The sequence below is a fragment of the Delphinus delphis genome, chromosome 4 (genome assembly GCF_949987515.2).
Source record: "Delphinus delphis chromosome 4, mDelDel1.2, whole genome shotgun sequence".
Classification (NCBI taxonomy): Eukaryota; Metazoa; Chordata; class Mammalia; order Artiodactyla; family Delphinidae; genus Delphinus; species Delphinus delphis.
Window position 1 is genome coordinate 110,021,470 of NC_082686.1, and position 27,580 is coordinate 110,049,049.

The 27,580-nt window shown below is 39.9% G+C and overlaps 1 protein-coding gene and 1 long non-coding RNA gene across 5 annotated transcripts in view; one reads left to right on the plus strand and one right to left on the minus strand.

Annotated features, from left to right (window-relative positions):
* The window catches only part of NPHP3 (nephrocystin 3), a 60,095-nt gene extending 53,980 nt beyond the window's left edge, over nt 1–6,115 (minus strand). For all 4 annotated transcript variants that reach the window (XM_060011268.1, XM_060011269.1, XM_060011267.1 and 1 more), the window contains exons 1-4: nt 5,693–6,115; nt 3,488–3,613; nt 2,762–2,912; nt 893–1,045 (exon numbers count right to left, since the gene is read on the minus strand). In XM_060011268.1, the coding sequence (XP_059867251.1) occupies nt 893–1,045; nt 2,762–2,912; nt 3,488–3,613; nt 5,693–6,085 (823 nt within the window). In that variant the 5' untranslated portion in view covers nt 6,086–6,115. The remainder of the gene's footprint in view (nt 1–892; nt 1,046–2,761; nt 2,913–3,487; nt 3,614–5,692) is intronic.
* A 229-nt stretch (nt 6,116–6,344) lies between these two features.
* The window catches only part of LOC132424994 (uncharacterized), a 111,302-nt gene continuing 90,066 nt past the window's right edge, over nt 6,345–27,580 (plus strand). The window contains exons 1-2 of the long non-coding RNA XR_009519320.1: nt 6,345–6,417; nt 19,844–19,875. This is a non-coding gene — a long non-coding RNA (uncharacterized lncRNA). The remainder of the gene's footprint in view (nt 6,418–19,843; nt 19,876–27,580) is intronic.

A 27,580-nucleotide genomic window follows, 5' to 3' on the forward strand; every position in this document is an offset into this window, starting at 1 on the left:
TAATTTCAGGTTTTTAAAAAAATTTATTTATTCATTTATTTATCTTTGGCTGCATTGGGTCTTGGCCACTACGCAAGGCTCTCTCTAGTCGCGGTGAGCAGGGGCCACTCCTTGTTGTGGTGCATGGGCTTCTCACTGCAGTGGCCTGTCTCTGTCATGGAGCACGGGCTCCAGGCGCGTGGGCCTCAGTAGTTGTAGCACGTGGGCTCAGTAGTTGTGGCTCACGGGCTCTAGAGCACAGGCTCAGCAGCCCTGGCTTTAGTTGCTCCACAGCAGGTGGGATCCTCCTGGACCAGGGCTTAAACCTGTGTCCCCTGCATTGGCAGGTGGACTCCCAACCACTGTGCCACCAGGGAAGTCCCTATATTTCAAAGTTTTAAGAAAAGAGTGGAGCTACTTATAACATTTCAGATCTGAGGTGGTATTGAAATTCTGAACAGATCTTAAGAGCTGTTTTCGATACCAAATTATATAAAAGATAATGAATAAGAATACTATATTATATAACTGAAGTTTTGTACTCTACTCCACAACTTCTCTAACCTTCAACACCATCAAAGATGCAGAGGGAAGACTAAACACTACTGTTTTTCCGTTAATCTACATTAGGCTCTCACCGCTCAACTAAAATATCCGAGAACTCAGACCAGAAATTCAGTTATTAGAACCTATTGGCCAGTCTGGCCGGGAGGCACCAACTGATCCTGATGTGAATTATGTAACTTCATCATTCCTGGTCAGTGACAAGCACGAGTACATGATGGTTTGACAGTGGAAGACACCCAGAACACAAGTCTCATGCTCTGCTGATGGCAGTTTTCCCAGCATAAGATTATAGTACACAAACAGTCACTACCATTAACCAAGGTAATTGGCAAATGGCGTGTGTTACCTCTGTTGACGTTAGCAAAGGGTCCTTCTATATCTATAGAACTAAGGGCAAACTCAGGGCCCCGGAAAGACTGCTGAAGCTGAATCATACTCCCTATGGAGGGCTCACTTCCCAAGGCTCCACCAGTCCAATACTCGCACTGGGGTCCAGCAGCTGTAAAAGCAAGAGATTTCATCTGATGAAAACCAAACTATATTGGAATTTCAAAAACTTATCATATATATTCAATGGATTTCTAATGCAAAAAATACAACAATATTATAAATACAACAGATATTCAAAGTTTGATTTTGAAATCAAAACAATGATTTTGAAAGTACTTTGCCACCAACTTCTGGCAAGTTCTAAGGTGGTGGTTAACATAATTCTGGTTATTACCTCAAACTTAAAAAGGGGATTAAAAAGAGAAAGATGAAAAGAAATTAGGAATACAATAACCAAAAGAATTATAATAACAGAGAGGAGTTAAAAACACCCCCCAACAAAAAAATTCTAAAAAACATTCCTAACTATATGATTTAGGTATCAGTGTAAAATGTGAAGGAAAGAATTTCAAAGGAAGACTATTACTAGCACACCAGTAATTAATATTGGTAATTCATTAGGATGTAAGCTAAGGATGTAAAGAGCACATTTTCTTTAACCTCTCAGAGCAAAAAAAATTGTCTGAATCAATAGGTACTTATGAACACGTTGATTTTTTTTTAATAAATAATAATTCATGGCATCCTTGACTAAACATAAGTAAACTGGTATTTGGGCTAAATCTCTGGCAAAACTGAGATTATTATTTGTGGGTGACAAATAATGAGTGACATTCCCTCAAGCATTCCTTCTTCATGTTTATATCGAAATAGGAAGAAAGACCTATGAGGAAATATTAACTCGTTTTTATTAACTTGCTAAGAGAATTAGAATATAATAGTTTTGAAACCCTGTACATTTTAACATATGTCAATACTGAAATAATCACGAGGACTAATGCCATTAAGAATCACTTCACTTTTTTTCCTCAAAAGTTAGTAATAAAAGTCCCAGGATGCTAGTTGCCATATTTCACTCCAAAATACATCAGTTTGTAAGAATATAATTATAGTTTTTTTAATAAATGGTAGAGTGACTGCATTTTTCCACCACATTTAAAATAGAATATTTCTCAAAATCAATCACACTTCATTATTATTTCCTTGGAACACAGTGGACCCTTTCAGTCTATGATTCCAAGTTTTTCTTTATTTCTAGAAAAAACACTTTCTATGTTTAATTGTAAAACAAAAACTTTAAAAGTATTTCACAAAACTGCATTGGAAACCACTCAGTGAAATATTATGCAGATATTCTGATAGTTGTAAAGAATATATCAATTATGTGGAAAAATAATGTGACATAGACTACTGTCCTCCAACATCCATTCTTCCCTTCTTCCTTTAGTGACACAACCCCAAATTTTATGTGGATACATGGCTCTCCCGCTAATGATTACACTTTCCCATCTTCCTAGGTAGAGTTCTGGCCAATGGGGTTTGAGTAGGAGTAATCTGTATATCTTTCAGATTGTGCTTTCAAGGAAAGTAAGGTATTCCCTCCCTCCCCCTGGCTAAATTGTAGATGTGATGTTGGGACTTAGAGGGGCTTAGACCAGAGAGAGAAAAGCTATGGGTTAAGGTTGGTAGAACAATGAGAGAGAAGGAACCTCAGCCTCTACATCATGGACTTCATAGAAAAGAGCTGTCATAACAACTGAGAAAGAGAAAGTGCAACTCTATTTGTAACAGCAATTACTTATAAGTAAAAGGATTCAAAGTTGGCTCTATAATCATTATACCTATATTGAAATCTCAAAATATTATATATAGGAAATAAATTTACCAGTAACATCTGTACAGTTGTCATCTGAATCAGACTCTCCAGGATCAAATACATGTATCCCCTGAACCTGTAGCCTCTGAAGTTTACTCTCCAACTCTCGCTTGGCCCTCAATAAATCCTGAATTTCATTTTCCTTGGTCTCCCTAAAAATCTTTAAAAGAAGGATTTTAATTTTGAAACCGTTTTCCATAATCAAAAATTGTATCAGCAACTTTTAAGAGAAAATTCTTTCTTTCACAAAATCAATATTCATTTGGTCCTTGATCTCCCCTTTTGTAGGATGAATAATCTGAGTACCTCTACATCACTGTTTTGTAACTGGAACCCACTGGAATTCCAGCAGGATGTGTGTCTGTAGTGTGGAGCTGCCTTGTGTGCTACCTGATGTTTAGCAAATTTGTCCCCCTCCCATTTAATGCCAGTAATGCTTATCCATAGAAAACATCCCCAAACATTCTAAATGCTTTCCCCTAATAGAAACACTTTCCTTTCCCGCTCCCCCCCAGATCCCTATTAAAATGTTCACTTTTATACCTTTTCTTTGAAACTACCTTAAGTTTACCTCGTCCAACTCAAAAATGTAAAAAGTGCTTTAGTTTAGTTCTTATAACTTTCATGGCTCCTACATCATTTACTTCTGGCTATTCATCGCAGTATTATATGAACTTTTAAAATATACTGCTTTTATTCCATATCACTTTGGGGATAAAGATGTATGAAATTTACCTTAAATTGCCTCTTAACTTTATCTCTGTCATGTTCAAATGTAGCTGCTCTCTCCATTGCTTGATATTTTGCTTCTAAAGCACTTTCCTTTTCCCGAAGTATCTTCTGGTAAGTTTTCTGAAGTGCCTGGAATAATTTACCTCATTATTTATAACAAAAATAGCATGCCTCCCAAATTTTACATTATCTTATATACATATTAAATATCTTAGAATTTTAACAATCTACTTACTTTTTCACCAGTTATCAAGAACTGCATATTGCCATTCTATTCAAACACATAATGGGAAAAAAAAACGCAAATATGCTTGAACTATAAATAAAGATATTTGACATTAAGCTTTCAATGGAAATTAATGCTTTTTCTTTGAAATACTGCACTAGTTCTTAATCTTCACTACACCTCAGCTTTCCCATCTTTAAGAGAACAAAAAGTACAACTTGTAAGGCTTAACCTGAAGGATAATTACTTCTGTGAGACTGTGCACTCCTTGGCTCCATGTCTTACTCCTCTTGCTAGCCCCAAGCACTAGCAGTGCCTGATACACGATAGGCTTCCAGTAAATGTCTGACTGAATGGATTAAATAAATACAGAAGGTTTTTAAAAAATGTCTAGATATGTGAGAAAGGAATCAAAAGGGTTACATAAGGAATCAGGATTGGTAACAGGAAATAACCTGGGACTGTGACATTTGTCAACACTTAGTGCACTCTACCCTGGTTGGTCTGGCTTTCTTTTCTACCTCCACCTCAGTCTTTTGCAATATGCAGTGAATCCAAGACAATGGCTTGGATGCATGAAATCAGATATCTGAAATGCATAAGTCCACTTCATATATGCAAGTGCATTAAGACTGCCCAATAGGAAAATCTGTAAGACAACAGATAAAACTGCTTATGTATTCTCAGATAACAGTGCTAATTAGACAACAGCTAATGGGAGTGGGGTAGGGGTGGAGAGGGATTGACTAGAAGGACTAGTCTAGAAGGAAGAAGGCTTCTTCCTTCTAGAAAAATCAGGTCTGAGGTATTTATTCTATTCCTCCTGTAATGAGCTCAGGAACACTTGGGCTGTCCAGAAGTCTCTTCCATAGTAAAGAAAAATAGAGTAAACAAACTACAACCCTCAGAGGGGCCCCAAACTGATGACACAAAATCTCACGCCTTTGCTCACAAAAAAATAACTTTCCTAATAATCAGTTAAAATAGATCTATTACAGGAAGGGCATGAAATAATTGTTTTTAGAGTAATTTAATCAAGTGGATTAAGGAAATTTGACTATCCCTAGGGAACATTTTCAACCACAGCAGTTAAGGTGGTGAAAATCAGGGGCTGCCAGAAAAATTCACTTCAAGATCACTGAAATCCAACAGCTATGGAACTTCACAAAGAAACAAAAATAGGGGCTTCCTGGTGGTGCAGTGGTTAAGAATCCACCTGCCAGTGCAGGGGACACGGGTTCAAGCCCTGGTCCAGGAAGATCCCACCTGCTGCGGAACAACTAAGCCCGTGTGCCACAACTACTGAAGCCCGCGTGCCTAGAGCCCGTGCTTCACAAGAAGAGCAGCCACGGCAGTGAGAAGCCTGCGCACGGTGATGAACAGTAGCCCCCACCCTTGCCTCTGACTAGAGAAAGCCCGCTCTTAGCAAGAAAGGCCCAACGCAGCCAAAAAAACAAGAATAAATAAATTTAAAAATATATTTAAAAGAATAAATAAAAATAAATTTTAAAAAAATTAAAAAAAAAAAGAAACTGAGACAGAAGCCCCACCTCCGAGGTATGTAAATTTGTGGGGGGGGGGTGGAGGGGTGGGAGGGCGAGGCGTGGTTAAAAACTCCTAGGAAGGGTTTGATGAGTTTCCTCAACAGATGTCACCAAAGTCTTTGGTGTATATGTGTGCCCCGTGTGGACCTACTTCTCTGGAGATTAGCATTTGTTGCTTCAGGACACTTTCAGGCTAATTGCTTCAAGGCATCTGAATGAATGGACCAGAAATAGAAAAGGGGGGGGGCGGTTAGTTAAGGAATCAGTTTAGACCCCAAGACAGTACGTCCCCTCAAATTAAAATGCAGAGCAGTCAGGCGTCCAGGGGTCCAACTGGCAATGCGGCCAAGAGGCTGCGGGGAGGTGGGCAGGCGGCCCCGGGGCTCAGTTTCCCGGGTGTCGCGGCCGTCTCCGGTGAGCGCCCGGGCCCAGCGTTACCTGCAGCTCTGCCCGCAGCCGCTTGTTCTCCGTGTCCAGCTTGGCCTCGCGGCGGCCCATGGATAACAACTCCTGGTTCTTGCTGACCCGGAAGATCTCGTACTCCTTTTTCAGCCGCTCGTACTCGGCCGCCGCGTACTCCAGCTCGGGCACCGACGAGCCAGTGGACTTGAAGCTGGCCCCCAGCAGCCCGCCGCCGCCCGCCCCGCGGGGCAGCGAACCCGGCCCGGCCCCCGCCCCCGCCCCCGCGCCCCGGCGGAACGAGCTGCGCAGCAGGCGGGCCTTGGGCTTCACCTCCACCGGGATCTCGCAGGCCTCGCCGCCGCCCGCCCCGTACGTGTCCTCGATCACCTCCCCGCCGGCGGGGCTCACGAGCGACGAGGCAGTCCCCATGGCGCCGGCGGCCGCCGCTCCTTGCCACCAGGTTACCAGGAGGGGGCGGGACCAGACGAGTGAGACGGGGCGGGACAGCAGGAAGGGGCGGGGCGAGCGCATCGAGAAGGGGAGGGCTAGTGGGCGGATGACAGGGATGGGGCGGGGCAGGGTGGCTAGGCGGGGCCAGAGGAGCGGAACGGATGGGGCGGGGCAGCAGGGCTGGGCTGGGAGTGAGAGCGGAGCGCGCGTGGGCGGAGTGAGCCGCGGGGCGGAGTGAGCCGCTGGGCGGGGTGAGCAGCGTGGCGGTCGCGCAGTTCCACCACAGCGCTACGTCAGGGCCTACGGACAAGGTGAGGTTTTGACTTTTTGCAACAAGGGACACTGCAGACAACACTTCACAGGAATATGGGGCATCTCACCAAGTAAAGGAAAGGATAGACTATGACAGTATTTGAGGGATATCATGAAAAATGGAGAGAGATGGGAAAACAGTTTTAAACTTTTAAGTCAAGAAAAGTGTGGGGTTGGCGTCTTCTCTCTTATGGTACCTTGTGTTCTTGCCCCTCCGCCGGGTTTCTAACCTCTCCAGGTTTGGAGCCCTGGGAAGGAGGACAGGAGAGGGGAGGGAAAGGCTTTATTTGATTGACACTGCTGTGAACTGGATGTTTGTGCTCTTTGGACTTGGCAAATGGTTAAAACTGGCTCTTCTCAGAGATAGTTTTGTAAGTTCTTCAAAGACTCTCTCCCCCTCATAACTGGAAATCTTTAATCTTCAGTTTTCTTGACCTGGGCTGGTGCAGCTATATTCCAGCTGGTGCTCACTGCTTCCCCAGCTGTAAGGAATTCAGTGATACTTTAAGGATCCTGTCCACTGATGTTTATTCCTCCCTACAGGGTCCCACTTGGGCAGACCCAAGATAATTCATGCTAGTTGACTTACTGGTGGGGTCCATATCTGATCTACAGGTGTTACAGGTCAGGTTTCCTGGGAAACAGATTCTGAAATGGAGATAACCATGCAAGATGTTTATTTGGGAGTGTCCTTGGGATCAACACCTGTAGAAAGGAAGGGAAAGAAGCAAAATTGGTCAGCGGGAGAAGCTGAGCTTTGCTGCAGCCTCGACAGATACCTTAGCCAATCTACAGGGAGTTCTGATCCTGGGATAGCTCTGCAGAGTTGTTCTAAATTGGGGTGGGGGGCTGGGACTTTGTACCCCCATACCAGACAGTCATCAGCTTTCTTCAGCCAAAGCAATCCCCTAGGAGACTGACAGTTGAGGACTGTCTGCTGGCATCACTTCCAGTGGCTGGAGGAACAAGTCTTTCAGGCATCACAACATCTACCACAACAGGAAACACATTTTCACCTCAAAGAATTCTGGGAATGCAGGCCAGTTCTCACTACCTCCATCAAAGTAGCTAGTCATCCTTTCTTTTACCCTATAAATTTTCTTCAGGAGGGAATCAGATACCAGGCCACTGTGTTCTTCAAACTCCAAGAGATACATATTAACTTCTTCAAATAGTCTCCTGAGATAAGGGGAAACATTCCCACCATCAAGTATCTCAAGAACTCCTCTCTTTTAAAGTCCTTTCTGATCACCAGCTTCTAATACTTGTACCCTCAATGTGGATCAGTGGTTCAGGGAATCATTCACTAGGTTTCTGCCACCTCCTTTGGAATGTGCATCAGCTGGAGACTTCCACTATTATACTTGCATACTAAAATAAAAAGCCATCACTCATTCCCTCCAAACCAATAGCAAACTACAGTAACTTCCCATAACTTGTGGAGTAAATTCAGATTCCGCAGCCTAGGACCAGTGCCCTGGAGCAATGACTCTCCTTTCCTCACCTCTAATTTATCCAGTAACATCCGTCTACCCACGTTCTTCCACCCTAGTTGGGCTGATTTTCTTCTTGTCCTCATACCAATGTAGTTTCTATTTCCTTTCAGTACTCTGCCAACCCTCATTTCTTTCAAAGTCTAGCTTCTTTCTCTAAGAAACTTTCCCTGGATAATAATACCTTTCAAGAGTTTATCATATCAATATTTTCAATTCAATAATCTTTGCCTTTGTGCAAAATACTGTACTTAACTTTTCCTGACCTTGTTCTCCATTAATTGTGTCCCCATTCTATTCATCTTGGTTTTTGGTAGTTGTTATTGTTACGATGCCATTTGTTGCTTAGATTCATCACCAGCAATCATATTGAACTCCTGCTGAGAACATAATGCAGTGCAAATGACTGATGACCCAAAGAGATGTCAGATGTGGCTGGGGTTCTCAAAAAGCATAGGAGTTGTCACTGCCTTCTCTAATAACCTTCACATAGTTTTGCAGATACCCCCCCAAAACAAATCCAGGTTTGCTGAGACCATGGAGACTCCTTTCTATATAGTGATTACTGGCTGTCTTTCTCATCAAGGACAATATGGATAAATTCAGCACACATACTGATCTTGGATAACTGTTGGTTAATGCCTAAGTGACATAACTGAGTGAGTGAGCCCAGAGTTGACCAGTTACAGGGTGCCAGCAGATACTCAGTGTTGTTGGTTTCCAACATATTTATTAATCCTAAACTTATCACAGAATTTGTTCCAGTTTCCAACCTCATAATTTGTTTCCCTTCTTTATGGTGAATTTAACCCACAAACATCAGTCTTCATTTTGAAAGGATAATTTTGAATACAGAACTATGGTGCGGAATGAAGTCTCTGGCAGGCAGCTTATGGCCCGTTAAAGATGGCTACAAAATTTTTAATACTCTATCCATTGAAAGGTGAGGTTTATGATGAGGACAGGCTACATAATTTGTGGGACCCAGTTCAAAATGAAAATGTAGTGCCCTTTGTTCAAAAATTATAAAGAATTTCAAGACAACAATAAACCAAGCATGAACTCCTTTTGAGTTCAGGTTTCTATACAGCTGCACTTGAGATTTTTCAAAGGGTCACACAGCCATGACTCCAGCCTGTTTATGACTCCTCCCCTTGAATCTGGTTGAGCACTGGAACTTTTTTGACCAGTAGACTATGGCAGAAATGACTCTGTTCCACTTTCTGTATTTTGGAACACTCTCTCTAGGAACCTTGAGCTGCCATGTAAGGAGACCTACTGCCAAGGCTGCCAGACTGGAGAAGTTGTGTGTAGGCATTCCAGGCAACAGTCCCAGCTGGCCTAGCCTTCCAGCCAAGGCATGTGAAATGAAGCCATCTTGGACTCCTCAGGCCAAACTATTTGCTCACTGGGTACCACTAAGTGACTTTTTTTTTTTTTTAACATCTTTATTGGAGTATAATTGCTTTACAATGGTGTGCCAGTTTCTGCTTTATAACAAAGTGAATCACTTATACATATACATATGTTCTCATACCTCTTCATTCTTGCATCTCCCTCCCTCCAACCCTCCCTATCCCACCCCTCCAGGGGGTCACAAAGCACTGAGCTGATATCCCTGTGCCATTGCAGCTGCTTTCCACTAGCTATCTACCTTACGTTTGTTAGTGCATATATGTCCATGCCTCTCTCTCGCCCTGTCACAGCTCACCCTTCCCTCTCCCCATATCCTCAAGTCCGTTCTCCAGTAGGTCTGTATCTTTATTCCTGTCTTACCCCTAGGTTCTTCATGACATTTTTTTTCTTAAATTCCATATATATGTGTTAGCATACGGTATTTGTCTTTCTCTTTCTGACTTACTTCACTCTGTATGACAGACTCTAGGCCTATCCACCTCATTACAAATAGCTCAATTTCGTCTCTTTTTATGGCTGAGTAATATTCCATTGTATACATGTGCCACATCTTCTTTATCCATTCATCCGATGATGGGCACTTAGGTTGTTTCCATCTCCTGGCTATTGTACATAGAGCTGCAATGAACATTTTGGTACATGCCTCTTTTTTTTTTTTTTTTAACATCTTTATTGCGGTATAATTGCTTTACAATGGTGTGTTAGTTTCTGCTTTATAACAAAGTGAATCAGCTATACATATACATATGTTCCCATATGTCTTCCCTCTTGCGTCTCCCTCCCTCCCACCCTCCCTATCCCACCCCTCCAGGCTGTCACAAAGCACCGAGCCAATATCCCTGTGCCATGCGTCTGCTTCCCACTAGCTATCTACCTTACTACGTTTGTTAGTGTGTATATGTCCATGACTCTCTCTCGCCCTGTCAGAGCTCACCCTTCCCCCTCCCCATAACCTCAAGTCCATTCTCAAGTAGGTCTGCGTCTTTATTCCTGCCTTACCCCTAGGTTCTTCATGACATTTTTTTCCCTTAAATTCCATATATATGTGTTAGCATACGGTATTTGTCTTTCTCTTTCTGACTTACTTCACTCTGTATGACAGACTCTAGGTCTATCCACCTCATTACAAATAGCTCAATTTCATTTCTTTTTTTTTTTTTTTTTTTTTAACATCTTTATTGGGGTATAATTACTTTACAATGGTGTGTTAGTTTCTGCTTTATAACAAAGTGAATCAGTTATACATATACATATGTTCCCATATCTCTTCCCTCTTGCGTCTCCCTCCCTCCCACCCTCCCTATCCCACCCCTCCAGGCTGTCACAGAGCACCGAGCCAATATCCCCGTGCCATGCGGCTGCTTCCCTCTAGCTATCTACCTTACTACGTTTGTTAGTGTGTATATGTCCATGACTCTCTCTCGCCCCGTCACAGCTCACCCTTCCCCCTCCCCATAACCTCAAGTCCGTTCTCTAGGAGGTCTGCGTCTTTATTCCTGCCTTACCCCTAGGTTCTTCATGACATTTTTTTTTTCTTAAATTCCATATATATGTGTTAGCATACGGTATTTGTCTTTCTCTTTCTGACTTACTTCACTGTGTATGACAGACTCTAGGTCTATCCACCTCATTACAAATAGCTCAATTTCGTTTCTTTTTACGGCTGAGTAATATTCCATTGTATATATGTGCCACATCTTCTTTATCCATTCATCCGATGATGGGCACTTAGGTTGTTTCCATCTCCGGGCTATTGTTAATAGAGCTGCAATGAACATTTTGGTACATGCCTCTTTTTGAATTATGGTTTTCTCAGGGTATATGCCCAGTAGTGGGATTGCTGGGTCATATGGTAGTTCTATTTGTAGTTTTTTAAGGAACCTCCATAATGTTCTCCACAGTGGCTGAACCAGTTCACATTCCCACCAGCAGTGCAAGAGTGTTCCCTTTTCTCCTCACCCTCTCCAGCATTTATTGTTTCTAGATTTTTTGATGATGGCCATTCTGACTGGTGTGAGATGATATCTCATTGTAGTTTTGATTTGCATTTCTCTAATGATTAATGATGTTGAGCATTCTTTCATGTGTTTGCTGGCAGTCTGTATATCTTCTCTGGAGAAATGTCTATTTAGGTCTTCTGCCCATTTTTGGATTGGGTTGTTTGTTTTTTTGTTATTGAGCTGCAAGAGCTGCTTGTAAATTTTGGAGATTAATCCTTTGTCAGTTGCTTCATGTGCAAATATTTTCTCCCATTCTGAGGGTTGTCTTTTGCTCTTGTTTATGGTTTCCTTTGCTGTGCAAAAGCTTTGAAGTTTCATTAGGTCCCATTTGTTTATTTTTGTTTTTATTTCCATTTTTCTAGGAGGTGGGTCATAAAGGATCTTGCTGTGATTTATGTCATAGAGTCTTCTGCCTATGTTTTCCTCTAACAGTTTGATAGTTTCTGGCCTTACATTTAGGTCTTTAATCCATTTTGAGCTTATTTTTATGTATGGTGTTAGGGAGTGATCTAATCTTATACTTTTACATGTACCTGTCCAGTTTTCCCAGCACCACTTATTGAAGAGGCTGTCCTTTCTCCACTTACATTCCTGCCTCCTTTTTCAAAGATAAGATGACCATATGTGTGTGGGTTTATCTCTGGGCTTTCTATCCTGTTCCATTGATCTATCTTTCTGTTTTTGTGCCAGTACCATACTGTGCTGATCACTGTATCTTTGTAGTATAGTCTGAAGTCAGGGAGCCTGATTCCTCCAGCTCCGTTTTTTGTTCTCAAGATTGCTTTGGCTATTCGGGGTCTTTTGTGTTTCCATATAAATTGTGAAATTTTTTGTTCTAGTTCTGTGAACAATGCCAGTGATAGTTTGATAGGGATTGCATTGAATCTATAGATTGCTTTGGGTAATAGAGTCATTTTCACAATGTTGATTCTTCCAATCCAAGAACATGGTATATCTCTCCATCTATTTGTATCATCTTTAATTTCTTTCATCAGTGTCTTATAATTTTCTGCATACTGGCCTTTTGTCTCCTTAGGTAGGTTTATTCCTAGATATTTTATTCTTTTTGTTGCAATGGTAAATGGGAGTGTTTTCTTGCTTTCACGTTCAGATTTTTCATCATTAGTATATAAGAATGCCAGAGATTTCTGTGCGTTCTTTTTGTATCCTGCTACTTTACCAAATTCATTGATTACCTCTAGTAGTTTTCTGGTAGCATCTTTAGGATTCTCTATGTATAGTATCATGTCATCTGCAAACAGTGACAGCTTTACTTCTTTTCCGATTTGGATTCCTTTTATTTCCTTTTCTTCTCTGATTGCTGTGGCTAAAACCTCCAAAGCTATGTTGAATAAGAGTGGTGAGAGTGGGCAACCTTGTCTTGTTCCTGATCTTAGTGGAAATGCTTTCAGTTTTTCACCATTAAGCATGATGTTGGCTGTGGGCTTGTCATATATGGCTTATATTATGTTGAGGAAAGTTCCCTCTATGCCTACTTTCTGCAGGGTTTTTATCATAAATGGGTGTTGAATTTTGTCGAAAGCTTTCTCTGCATCTATTGAGATGATCATATGTTTTTTCTCCTTCAGTTTGTTAATATGGTTTATCACATTGATAGATTTGTGTATATTAAAGAATCCTTGCATTCTTGGAATAAACCCCACTTGATCATGGTGTATGATCCTTTTAATGTGCTGTTGGATTCTGTTTGCTAGTATTTTGTTGAGGATTTTTGCATCTATGTTCATCAGTGATATTGGCCTGTAGAGTTCTTTCTTTGTAACATCCTTGTCTGGTTTTGTTATCAAGGTGATGGTGGCCTCGCAGAAGGAATTTGGGAGTGTTCCTCCCTCTGCTATATTTTGGAAAAGTTTGAGAAGGATAGGTGTTAGCTCTTCTCTAAATGTTTGATAGAATTCGCCTGTGAAGCCGTCTGGTCCTGGGCTTTTGTTTGTTGGAAGATTTTTAATCACAGTTTCAATTTCAGTGCGTGTGATTGGTCTGTTCATATTTTCTATTTCTTCCTGGTTCAGTCTCGGAAGATTGTGCATTTCTACGAATTTGTCCATTTCTTCCAGATTGTCCACTTTATTGGCATAGAGTTGCTTGTAGTAATCTCTCATGATCTTTTTTATTTCTGCAGTGTCAGTTGTTACTTCTCCTTTTTCATTTCTATTGATTTGAGTCTTCTCCCTTTTTTTCTTGATGTGTCTGGCTAATGGTTCATCTATTTTGTTTATCTTCTCAAAGAACCAGCTTTTAGTTTTATTGATTTTGCTGTTGTTTCCTTCATTTCTTTTTCATTTATTTCTAATCTGATTTTTATGATTTCTTTCCTTCTGCTAATTTTGGGATTTTTTTGTTCTTCTTTCTCTAATTGCTTGAGATGCAAGGTTAGGTTGTTTATTCGAGATGTTTCCTGCTTCTTAAGGTGGGCTTGTATTGCTATAAACTTCCCCCTTAGAACTGCTTTTGCTGCATCCCATAGGTTTTGGGTCATTGTGTGTCCATTGTCATTTGTTTCTAGGTATTTTTTAGTTTCCTCTTTGATTTCTTCAGTGATCACTTTGTTATTAAGTAGTGTATAGTTTATCCTGCATGTGTTTGCATTTTTTACAGATCTTTTCCTGTAAATGATATTTAGTCTCATGGCGTTGTGGTCGGAAAAGGTACTTGATACAATTTCAAGTTTCTTATATTTACCAAGGCTTGATTTGTGACCCAAGATATGATCTATCCTGGAGAATGTTCCAAACGCACTTGAGAAAAATGTGTATTCTGTTGTTTTTGGATGGAGTGTCCTATAAATATCTATTAAGTCCATCTTGTTTAATGTATCATTTAAAGCTTGTGTTTCCTTATTTATTTTCATTTTGGATGATCTGTCCATTGGTGAAGGTGGGGTGTTAAAGTCCCCTACTATGAATGTGTTACTGTCAATTTCCCCTTTTATGGCTGTTAGTATTTGCCTTATGTATTGAGGTGCTCCTATGTTGGGTGCATAAATACTTACAATTGTTATATCTTCTTCTTGGATCGATCCCTTGATCATTATGTAGTGTCCTTCTTTGTCTCTTCTAATAGTCTTTATTTTAAAGTCTATTTTGTCTGATAGGAGGACTGCTACTCCAGCTTTCTTTTGCTTTCCATTTGCATGGAATATCTTTTTCCATCCCCTTACTTTTAGTCTGTATGTGTCTCTAGGTCTGAAGCGGGTCTCTTGTAGACAGCATATACAAGGGTCTTGTTTTTGTATCCATTCAGCCAATCTGTGTCTTTTGGTGGGAGCATTTAGTCCATTTACATTTAAGGTAATTATCGATATGTATGTTCCTATTCCCATTTTCCAAATTGTTTTGGGTTCGTTTTTATAGGTCTTTTCCTTCTCTTGTGTTTCTTGTCCAGAGAAGTTCCTTTAGCATTTGTGGTAAAGCTGGTTTGGTGGTGCTGAACTCTCTCCGCTTTTGCTTGTCTGTAAAGGTTTTAATTTCTCCATCAAATCTGAATGAGATCCTTGTTGGGTAAAGTAATCTTGGTTGCAGGTTTTTCTCCTTCACCACTTTCAGTATGTCCTGCCATTCCCTTCTGGCTTGCAGGGTTTCTGCTGAGAGATCAGCTGTTAACCTTATGGGGATTCCCTTGTGTGTTATTTGTTGTTTTTCCCTTGCTGCTTTTAATATGCTTTTTTTGTATTTAATTTTTGACAGTTTGATTAATATGTGTCTTGGCATGTTTCTCCTTGGATTTATCCTGTATGGGACTCTCTGTGCTTCCTGGACTTGATTAACTATTTCCTTTCCCATATTAGGGAAGTTTTCAACTATAATCTCTTCAAATATTTTCTCAGTCCCTTTCTTTTTCTCTTCTTCTTATGGAACCCCTATAATCCGAATGTTGGTGCGTTTAATGTTGTCCCAGAGATCTCTGAGACTGTCCTCAGCTCTTTTCATTCTTTTTTCTTTATTCTGCTCTGCAGTAGTTATTTCCACTATTTTATCTTCCAGGTCACTTATCCGTTCTTCTGCCTCAGTTATTCTGCTATTGATCCCATCTAGAGTATTTTTAATTTCGTTTATTGTGTTGTTTATCATTGCTTGTTTCATCTTTACTTCTTCTAGGTCCTTGTTAAATGTTTCTTGCATTTTGTCTCTTCTATTTCCAAGATTTTGGATCATCCTGACTATCATTATTCTGAATTCTTTTTCAGGTAGACTGCCTATTTCCTCTTCATTTGTTAGGTCTGGTGCATTTTTATCTTGCTCCTTCATCTGCTGTGTGTTTTTCTGTCTTCTCATTTTGCTTATCTTACTGTGTTTGGGGTCTCCTTTTTGCAGGCTGCAGGTTCGTAGTTCCCGTTGTTTTTGATGTCTGTCTCCAGTGGCTAAGGTTGGTTCAGTGGGTTGTGTAGGCTTCCTGGTGGAGGGGACTAGTGCCTTTGTTGTGGTGGATGAGGGTGGATCTTGTCTCTCTAGTTGGCAGGTCCACGTCTGGTGTTGTGTTTTGGGGTTCCTGTGGAGTTATTATGATTTTAGGCAGCCTCTCTGCTAATGGGTGGGGTTGTGTTCCTGTTTTGCTAGTTGTTTGGCATAGGTTTTCCAGCACTGTAGCTTGCTGGTCGTTGAGTGAAGCTGGGTGCTGGTGTTGAGATGGAGATCTCTGGGAGATTATTACCATTTGATATTATGTGTAGCTGGGAGGTCTCTTGTGGACCAGTGTCCTGAAGTTGGCTCTCCCACCTCAGAGGCACATCACTGAGTCCTGGCTGGAGCATCAAGAGCCTTTCATCCACACGGCTCAGAATAAGAAGGAGGAAAAGTAGAGAGAATTAGTAGAACTATGAAGGAAGAAAGAAGGAAAGAAAGAAAGAAAGGAGGGAAGGAAGGAAGGAAGAAAGAAAGAAAGAAGGCAAGAAGGAAAGAAAGGAGGGAGGGAGGGAGGAAGGAAGGAAGGAGGGAAGGAAGGAAAAATGACAAAGAAAGAAGATACAGTAAAATAAAATATAATAAAGTTTTTGAATTAAAAAATAATTATTTAGGAAAAAAAGGGATGGATAGAATCTTAGGACAAATGTTGGAAGCAAAGCTATACAGACAAAATCTTACACAGAAGCATACATATACACCCTCACAAAAAGAGGTAAAGGGGAAAAAATCATAAATCTTGCTCTCAAAGTCCACCTCCTCAATTTGGGATGATTCGTTGTCTAAAGGAGGGAGGGAGGGAGGGAGGGAAGGAAGGAAGGAAGGAAGGAAGGAAGGAAGGAAGGAAGGAAGAAGGTAAAGTATAATAAAGTTATTAAAATTAATTATTAAGAAAAAAAATTTAAAAAAAACAATGGACGGATAGATCCCTAGGACAAATGGTTGAAGCAAAGCTATACAGACAAGATCTCACACAGAAGCATACACATACACATTCACAAAAAGAGGAAAAGGGGAAAAAATCATAGATCTTGCTCTCGAAGTCCACCTCCTCATTTTGGGATGATTCGTTGTCTATTCATGTATTCCACAGATGCAGGGCACATCAAGTTGATTGTGGAGCTTTAATCCGGTGTTTCTGAGGCTGCTGGGAGTGATTTCCCTTTGTCTTCTTTGTTCTCACAGCTCACAGGGGCTCAGCTTTGGATTTGGCCCTGCCTCTGCCTGTATGTAGGTCGTTGGAGGGCGTTTGTTTTTTGCTCAGACAGGACGGGGTTAAAGGAGCCGCTGATTCGGGGGCTCTGGCTCACTCAGGCGGGGGGGAGGGGGGGCACGGATGCGGGGCAAGCCTGCGGCGGCAGAGGCCGTCGTGACGTTGCACCAGCCTGAGGCGCGCCGTGCGTTCTCCCGGGGAAGTTGTCCCTGGATCCCGGTACCCTGGCAGTGGCGGGCTGCACAGCAGTGGATAGTGACCTGTGCTCGCACACAGGCTTCTTTGGTGGCGGCCGCAACGGCCTTAGAGTCTTATGCCCGTCTCTGTGGTCCGCGATGATAGCCGCGGCTGGTGCCCGTCTCTGGAGCTTCTTTAAGCAGCGCTTTTAATCCCTTCTCCTCACTCACAGGAAACAAAGAGGGAAGAAAAAGTCTCTTGCCTCTTCGGCAGGTCCAGACTTTTCCCGGACTCCCTCCCGGCTAGCCGTGGCTCACTAACCCCCTGCAGGCAGTGTTCACGCCGCCAACCCCAGTCCTCTCCCTGCGCTCCGACCGAAACCCCCGAGCCTCGGCTCTGAGCCCCGTCCTCCCCGGCAGGTGAGCAGACAAGCCTCTCGGGCTGGTGAGTGCCAGTAGGCACCGATCCTCTGTGCGGGAATCTCCCCGCTTTGCCCTCCGCACCCCTGTTGCTGCGCTCTCCTCCGTGGCCCTGAAGCTTCCCCCTCCGCCTCCCACAGTCTCTGCCCGCGAAGGGGCTTCCTAGTGTGTGGAAACCTTTCCTCCTTCACAGCTCCCTCCCACTGGTGCAGGTCCCGTCCCTATCCTTTTTGTCACTGTTTATTGTTTTTTCTTTTGACCTACCCAGGTGCGTGGGGACTTTCTTGCCTTTTGGGAGGTCTGAGGACTTCTGCCAGCGTTCAGTAGGTGTTCTGTAGGAGTTGTTCCACATGTAGATGTATTTCTGTTGTATCTGTGGGGAGGAAGGTGATCTCCGCGTCTTACTCTTCCGCCATCTTCCCCTCGTCTCCGCACTGAGTTTTAATTTGTGACACTGGAGCTTGCAAATTTGCATGTTTAGTTAGCTTCCAAGTGATACTTACATACTTTAAGGTCTCAGAACCACTGAGTTTGTATGAAAATGGTAGCTAGTGGCTAGGGATGATCTAATTCATTCCTACGCAAAGTGTGGTCCACCTTACAAAGGTCCAGCATCACCTTAAGAGATGTCCCAAGTAATTCTGATGGGGGTCAGGAATTGGCCATCATCATGTTTTAAAAGCGACTCAGAGGATTTTAATCATTAGTCAAGGAGAAAACCAGTGGTTTCATCCTCTGCTGACTCATTATTGCCAACATGGGTGCAATCCGCCTTGGTAACCATCTTGGCATTTATGTGTATGCATCCAGATTCCTGTTTAAGCTTTCTTTCCTTTCATCACCGTTCATCATAGTGAGTACACATGTGATTTTGACCATATTGATAGTATTGTGCTTCAATTTTGGAGATGGACATGTCATCACAAATGGCTGAAATGTCCTCAAGAAATGTATCACCTTGGGATAAATGACTATCTAATTGCATATGCAAAGAGTAATAGTCTTTGAAGAGAAAGGAATTTTACAGAGGGAAGGGATTCTAATTCTCATTAAAATTGCCCACCTTCTCTGAGCGCGTTTAGTCCTGCTCAGTTTTACCACCTGAACTGATTCCTGAAGTCCCTTGCTACAAAGTCTATAGTGACTGATTTCAGGAATTGATTAACAATGGGGAACATCTAATCTGATTAAGCATCTGTGATTTAACATTTCTACCATTAGGGGACAGTATAACTCAGGAAAAAATTTGGCTGGTAATTTGTATATAAAAAACAATCGTTTTTCTCATATGAAGATAAAGATTGTAAAGAATTCAGTCCAGGTATTATTGTTTTCAGTAGTGATCATCTGCATTGCCTTACTTAATTCCCATCACAAGTAATCACATGACTCTGGAAATTAGTCATGAAATAGACAAGAGTAAGGGTTTGCAATCTTTTTCTGTAAAGGACCAGATAGTAAATATTTTACATTTTGTGGGCCATATGGTCTCTGTCTCAGTTACTCAACTCTGCCATTATAGCACAAAACAGCCATACACAAGATATAAATGAATGGGCATGTCTGCATTCCTATTAAGCTTTATTTACAAAAACAGATGGCAGGGTTTGCTTTAGCTTAAGGGCTGTAGTTTGATGACCCCTGTACTAGAGGGGTAGTTTTCAAACCTGGATAATTTTCAGAAGTACGTGGGGAGCTTGTTAAAAATTTTGAGTCCTGGACCGCACATGAAATCTACTGAATCAAAATATCTGTGGATGGGGCCCAGGCATCTGAATTTTTAAAAGTTCCCACATGATTCTGAAGTAAATTCTTATTTAGCAACCATTAGACCAAAATACAGTTCCCCTTTTAGGGAACTATAACGTCCTCCTCGGCATATTGTAATATTTTCAGTATCAGAGTAACTATCCATGGTACAAAAGATATAAACGTAGAGCTTAGGCTCAGATTATCTCTGTGGGTACTTTCAAAGCACATCAATGAAGGTCTCATTCCCATATAAATGTTTGTATTAAGTGACTGGTTTGGGGGTTGTTTTGTACCACAGCACATCCCAGCCTGCCCTGACTGATAGAGGACCATACTGAATTACTTTGAACTGGGAAGGGGAAGAGATTGAAGACATGGAAAAAGGGGAAGGAAGAATGTAGAGAGTTGGTGGAATGTTGTATAGTACTTCCCCAAAATGTCCAAAATCTTCAATAAACTTCCACTCTCACAAAAAACTTGCTGTGATTGGATTTTTGATTTTTTGATTTTTTTGATTTTTATTTTTTTTTGCAGAAATTGGTGAAGGCGAGGGATTTAATGCCTAGGTGAGTACAAGGCTGAAACACAGGCAACATACACAGATGCAGTGGAAGGGAAGTTGGATAAGAATATTTTAAATATGGAGTATCCATTCCTCATGAAGTATGTTCTCTAAAGATAGGGTTGCCCTGGGCCATTTTGCCTTGGACTAAGGAAATGTATGGGTATATAGAAGGCCATGCATTGAAAAGAGCTGCAGTGGGTCTTGTTAAGAATATGCTATCAAAGATATTTACTTGTGGTTCTAAAGCATACTGCACATTTTGGACATTTGTTTAATAAATAAAATAGGCCTATTTTTCTGGGGAAGAAGCAGCCTCTGAGATGCAAGAAGCCATTTATTTCTTGCTTGCTGAGGCATGTCCCTTTGTTTCTGAAGTTCAGGACTGTTCTCCCCACTCCTCCCATCCCTACTCACATTCAGCTGTAGAGTTGAATGTAACCTTAATTTCTTTTATGGAACCCCCCATTCCAAATCTGGTACCCAATGTCCACTTCAGACTGTCATTAGTAACATCACTTCTTACCCACACTTATGACCCACATGGCAGGAAGCAGTCAAGGAGCCAGATTTAACCAGCTCCTACAGAGAAGAAATGTAGTCTTCTTCACTACTCTATAGAATTGAGAAAGGATATGCCTTTTCTGACTTAAGTCAGACACTGGGGAGTCAGATGAGATCTGTTGTTGCAAGAAAGTACATGGATAGTATTTAGTATTTGAACCATATTTTCTCAAGAAACAATGTTAGACAAGGTGATATTGTTTCAGCTCAGCACACAGAATACTATTTATGCTTAGTGCAGAATAAAAACAACTCAAATACCATTGTATTTTGTATTCTGTGGAACCATGCTCTCAGCATATTAACTCGGATTTTCTAGGAATATATCCATCCTCAGGTTATGAAATCTTAGATATCACCCCTGTTCATGTTTGTGGCCTGTTAAACACTATGAAGAGGACACCTACAGAAGGAAATGATAAAGAGTAGCATAGAAGTAAATGAAACAGAGAATAGGAAAACAATAGAAAAGATCAACAAAACTGAGTTGTGTTTTTGAAAACATAAACATAACTGATAAAACTTTAGTTGGGCTAAGAAAAAAGGAAAGAAGACTCAAAGAAAACATAGAGGAAAAGCTCCTTGACATTGGTCTTGGCAGCAGAAGCAAAAATAAATGAGTGGGTTACATCAAGTTAAAATGCTTCTGTATAGCAACAACAAACAGAAAACAATCAACAAGATGAAAGGTGAACTATGGAATGGGAGAAATTATAAAGGGTTAATATCCAAAATATATAAAGAACTCATACAACTCAATGGCAAAAATTAATCCAATTAAAAAATGGGCAAAGGACCTGAATAGACATTTTTCTGAAGAAGACATACAAATGACCAACAGGTACACGAAAAGGTATTCAACATCACTAATCATTAGGGAAATACAAATCAAAACCTCAATGAGATACTACCTCACACCTATGAGAATTGCTATTATTAAAAAGACAAAAGATGGTTGTTGGTGAAGGTATGAAGAAAAGGGAACAATTATGCCCCACTGTTGGTGGGACTATAAATCAATACAACCATTATAGAAAACACTGGAGCTTCCTCAAAAAATTAAAAATGGAACAATTATATGATCCAGCAATCCCACTTCTGGGTATATATCCAAAGGAAATTAAATCACTATCTCAAAGAGATATGTGCACCCTATATTCACTCCAGCATTATTCACAATAGCCACGACATGGGAACAACTTAAATGTCCATTGATGGATGAATGCATAAATAAACTGTGGTATACATACACAATGGAGTATTATTCAGCCCGAAGAAAGAAGGAAATTTTGCGATCTGCAGTAATGTGTATGAACCTGGAGGGCATTATGCTAAGTGAAATAAGCCAGACACAGAAAGACACTTTTAGATTACACTTGTGTGTGGAATCTAAAAAAGTTGAATTCGTAGAAGCAGAGGGTAGAATAGTGATTACCAGAGGTGGGGGAGGTAGAGAAAATGGAGAGATATTGGTCAAAATATCAGTTATAAGATAAATAAGTTCTGGGGATCTAATGTATAGCATGATGACTGTAGTTAAAATATTGTATACTTGAAATTTGCTAAGAGAGTAGATCTTAAATGTTTTCACCACACACACAAAAGAATGGTAACATATGAGCTCATAGTTGTGTAAACTAACCATATTGTGGTAATCACTTCACTATATATATATATATATATATATATATATAATTATCACTTTGTATACCTTAAATTTATGCAATGCTATTTTCAATCATATCTCAAAAAAGCTGGGAAAAAATGTGAAAAAGACAGACAATTTTAAGTGTCTGCAAGGACAAGGATTTGGAGCAACTGTAACTTTTCTACTCTGAGGGAGTGTAAATTGACATGAGCACTTTGGAAAATTGTCACCTAGTATCTCTTAAAGCTGCATATCCCAGCTATTCTGGTCCTAGGCACAAACCTTGCAGAGATGCATACATATGTTTGCCAAAAGACATGTACCAGAATGTGAAAAGTAGTATCATAACTATCCAAGTTCTCATCAACAGTAAAGTGGATGAATATGTGGTGGTATAGTCACAGAGGAATACTACACAATAATGAAAATGAATAAATTACTTCAACAGGCAACAACATAATTACATTTCACAAATGTAGAGTGAAATAAGCAGACACAAAAGAGTTCATGTTTCATGATGTCATTTCATAGCATGTTCCAAAGCAGACAAAAATAATTTATGATGATAGAGGTCAGAGTAGTAGTTTCTTTGTGTGTGAGAAAGAGCCTGGGCCTTCTAGGGTGCCATACGTTCTACTCTTTGATCTGGGAGGTAGTAACATGAGTTGTTCACTTTATAAAAATTAACTGAGATTTAAACTTATGATTTTTCTGAATGTCTACTATATTTTAATAAAGGAAATTTATGCTTAAAAAATTAAAAAGTATTGTTCACTTTTTCTTTAGAGGATTTTAGATTTTGATGCCATCTTTTTCATCTCTGTGCAGTTTTAGAGCCACAACAATATTGCTCAGAATGTTGGAGCTATGTTTTCACCATAGAACATTCTCCAGCATTCATCCTTTCCAGTTAATCCCTGAGATTTTCCAAAGCTTTGGTGTAGTGGAAGGGAAAAAAAGGAGACACTGAAACATACCAGGGTTTTAATCTCAGCTCTGCTATTTTCTAGCAATGTGATTTTTGGCAAGTCAGTTTACCTTTGCCTTTTTTCTGCAAGTCTTTTTTTTTTTTCCTTAATAGTAAAATGGAGTTGTCAATAGGTGTGTCATAGGCTGGCTATAAGAATTATATTTGATATCACAGGGTGACTGAGCTTTATTTCACATGATCCCTTCTCAGTCGATGGTAGCTCCTTGTTCCCTCACCTCCCACCCCACCCTACCCACTTGCATCTGGGAACTAAATAGAACCAATTTCCTGAATAAGTTAAAAGGTGACGTTCAGATGGAAGTAGGTCTGACATTATACGCATCATTAATAAAAGTCAATGAACATATAGCTGTCACTTCCATATAGTTCACTTATAGGGAAACCTCACCTATGGGAAATTCCACCCAAAAGCCATAAATGGAAAAGGAGAAAAGTGATGTCTGTAAAAGTCCTTGCACTTTCCGTGGCCAACATTCACCTAATTCACAGGAGAGGATCTGAGGTTGCCATGAAGGTCCTATGAACTATTATGTTAGATATTGGCTCCCAAATTTACAGTGGATTACAGGGCAGGAACACTGCAGCAGTGAAAACAGGAACTGTGGTCTGAAGTCAAGGAGGAAGCAGGGAAACTGTAAAAATTAGGAGAATTTTTTTTTTAAAGGGGGTAGTGTAGAATTTTTAAAAAAGGAGTTTAGCATTCCTGTTGTCCCTTTGAACATTGTAAGATAGTATAATAATTTATGTCAATAATAATTATTCCTTAATTGTCAATAAAAGTATATGTTATTTTTAGTTGTTTTAAGTATATTGGAAAGTATGTAATACTTTTTTAATTTCCATTTTTTAAAAAGTAGGTAATATGTAATATGTAAGTAGTTAATATATTTCCTTATAAAAGATGTTGGTGGCCCTTCATCAAGAAATTTAAGTCATCTTGAAATTTCAGTTTATAGAATAACTGTGGATGTCAGTTACTTCCACTCATGCCTCTGTGTGTGCGTGTGCGTGTACATACACACATATAATTAATTCTTTTAAAAGATTTTGCTATAGGGCTTCCCTGGTGGCGCAGTGGTTGAGAGTCCGCCTGCCGATGCAGGGGACTTGGGTTCGTGCCCCTGTCTGGGAGTATCCCACGTGCCGCGGAGCGGCTGGGCCCGTGAGCCGTGGCCGCTGGGCCTGCGCGTCCGGAGCCTGTGTTCCGCAACGGGAGAGACCACAAGAGTGAGAGGCCCACGTACAGCAAAAATAAAAGATTTTGCTATAAAGATAATATATTCATGTAAAAATATCCTCTTTGAACTCTACATTGGGAGATTTACCCAGTTACTAAAAGAATAAAAATTCTTAATTCTAATACGGTTTCACAGAACATTGCTGCAGTGAGATCTCAGACAATAAAACCACATCTATCAAATACTATTTCCTTGGATTATGAACAAACATCCTTTGAGTAAATTATATCCTTCTTTACCTTAAGAAATAAAATATCAGGCATCTCATCATCTCCTAAAAAGTAATTTTTGTCACTGTTTTCTCCACATTAAATTATCTTGAATGTTTCAACTTCTTAGAGTAAATTGGCTTCCCCAGAACTACCTATGTTTTTGAAATTACTTTTCTTTCCTTAGAAGTAATTTCTATATATGATTGAACTCTGTGGCAAAGTTCCTGTCCTGGGTAATTTTTCGTTAGTAACTTCATGGACTTAAATGCGATACTTACAGAAGGCACATATAAATTGACAATATTTATTGTCAATACTCATGACTTAATTTTTTATTTTTTCCTCTTCTTTTAAAAAGTTTTTTCCTCAAAATAGATCAAAGACTTAGATCCAACAGATTCTGGAGTTCTACTTCCATTTAAAAGGAAAAAAATTATATCTTACCTTCATTTAGATTCAAGTATTTAAAAATATTATTCCATCTCTCAGTATTTGCTTGCTAGTTATACATTTATGTATTAATCTTTTCATGGTTGCTATAACATTTCAACATGTATCCGTGGTCTATTAGAGTTTATTATGAATTAGAACTTTTAGCATTTCTCATATAATGCAAGAATTTAAAAACTTAAACTCTATGTACTCTCCTTAACTTTTGTGCTTTTGTTGTCAGGCATTATGTTCACATATATATTTAAAATCCTATAAGACGCAATTCTTTTTATATAGTTGATGCTTATTCATATTTATGCCCTTTTTACCCTTTCTGTTGCTCTTCATTCCTTGCTGCATTCTCCTGCTTCCATCTGGGTCACTTGAAAATTCCCTTAGTAATCTTCTTTTAGGAAAAGTCTGCTGGTGACAAACACTCTCCATTTCTGTTTGTGTTAAAACATCTTATTTCACTTTCTTTTTTGAAGGATGTTTTTGCTGAATATAGAATTCTAGACTGGCAGGTTTGTTTAATTTTAAATGTGTCATTCCACTGATTTCTAGCTTTCATTACTATGTTTCACATTCAGCTATAAGTCTTATTACTGAGACCTTGAAGATAGTGTCCCCCCTACCACTGCCTTGCATACCTGCTTTTTGATCCTTTCTTTATCTTTCATTTTCAGCAGTTTGACTATGATTTTTGCATCCTGGTTGGGATTTTAGTTTCTTGAGCTGAAGCCTTGATATCTTAGGTTGATAATTTTTACAAATCCTAGCCAATCTCTTTGACTCAAATAATGTTTTTGCCCAAATCTCTCTCTTCCTATTCTGGTTCTTTGATTAAATGTGTGTTTGACATTTTCACTTTACCTTATATGTCTCCTATCTGTTTTCTACATTTTCTATTATTTTATTCTCATACTTCAGTCTGGATGTTTTATACTAACTATCTTCAATTTCACTAATCCTCACTTATACTGACTTTAATCTGCCTTTGGAATCATCTATTTAATTCTCATATTTATTCATTTAGCTATATTTGCTTATTTATATTAGAATTTTAGTTTAATTCCTTGAAAAGAGTTCAGTCCTTTCATAAAATTCTCCATATTGTCATCTATTTTCTTTTTTAGTTATTCTACTATTTTTTAATTTTTATTTTTTGTATATTTTTAATTGAAGTATAGTTGATTTACAATGTTGTGTTAATTTCTGCTGTACAGCAGAGTGACTCAGTTATACACATGTACACACACATACACATACATTCTTTTCTATATTCTTTTCCATTATGGTTTATCACAGGATATTGAATATAGTTCCCTATGCTATACGGTTGGACCTTGTTGTTTATCCATTCTATATATAATAGTTTGCATCTGCTAACCCCTAACTCCCAATCCATCCCTTCCCTGCCTTCCCTCCCCCATGTCAACACAAGTCTGTTCTCTAGGTCTGTGAGTCTGTTTCTGTTTCATAGATAAATTCTTTTGTGTCATATTTTAGATTCCACATATAAGTGATATCATATGGTATTTGTCTTTCTCTTTTTGACTTCACTTAGTACGATAATCTCTAGGTCCATCCATGTTGTTGCAAATGGCATTATTTCACTCTTTTTCATAGCTGAGTAACATTCCATTGGGTATATGTACCACATCTTCTTTTTCCATTCATCTGTCGGTGGACATTTAGGTTGTTTCCATGTCTTGGCTGTTGTAAACAGGGTTGCAATGAGCATAGAGATGCATGTGTCTCTTTGAATTATAGTTTTGTCTGGATATATGCCCAAGAGTGGGATTGCTGGATCATATGGTAACTCTATTTTTAGTTGTTATTTTTTAGGAACCTCCATACTGTTTTCCATACTGGCTGCCCCAGCTTACATCCCACCAACAGTGTAGGAGGGTTCCCTTTTCTCCACACGCAATCCAGCATTTGTTATTTATAGACTTTTTGATGATGGCCATTCTGACTGTTGTGAGGTGGCACCTCATTGTAGTTTTGATATACATTTCTATAATAATTAGCAATTTTGAGCATCTTTAAAAGTGCCTCTTGGCCATCTGTATGTCTTCTTCTTTTTTTTAATTGGAGTATAATTGCTCTACAATGTTGTGTTAGTTTCTGCTGTACAATGAAGTGAATCAGCTATATGTATACCTATATCCCCTCCCTCTTGGACCTCCCTCCCACCCCCCCCCATCCCACCCATCTAGGTTGTCACAGAGCACCAAGCTGAACTCTCTGTGCTATACAGCAGGTTCCCACTAGCCATCCATTTTACACATGGTAGTGTATCTATGTCAAACCAAATCTCCCAATTCATCCCACCCTCCCCTTCCCCCTCTGTGTCCACATGTCCATTCTGTACATCTACATCTCTATGGAGAAATGTCTATCTAAGTCTTCTGCCCATTTATTCATTGGGTTGGTTGTTTTTTGTTATTGAGTTGTATGAGCTGTTTGTATATTTTGGAAATTAAACCCTTGTCAGTCTCATCATTTGCAAATGTTTTCTCCCAGTCTGTAATTTGTCTTTTCATTTTGTTTATGGTTTCCTTTAACTGTAGAAAAGCTTCTAAATTTGATTAGGTCCCATTTGTTTATTATTGCTTTTA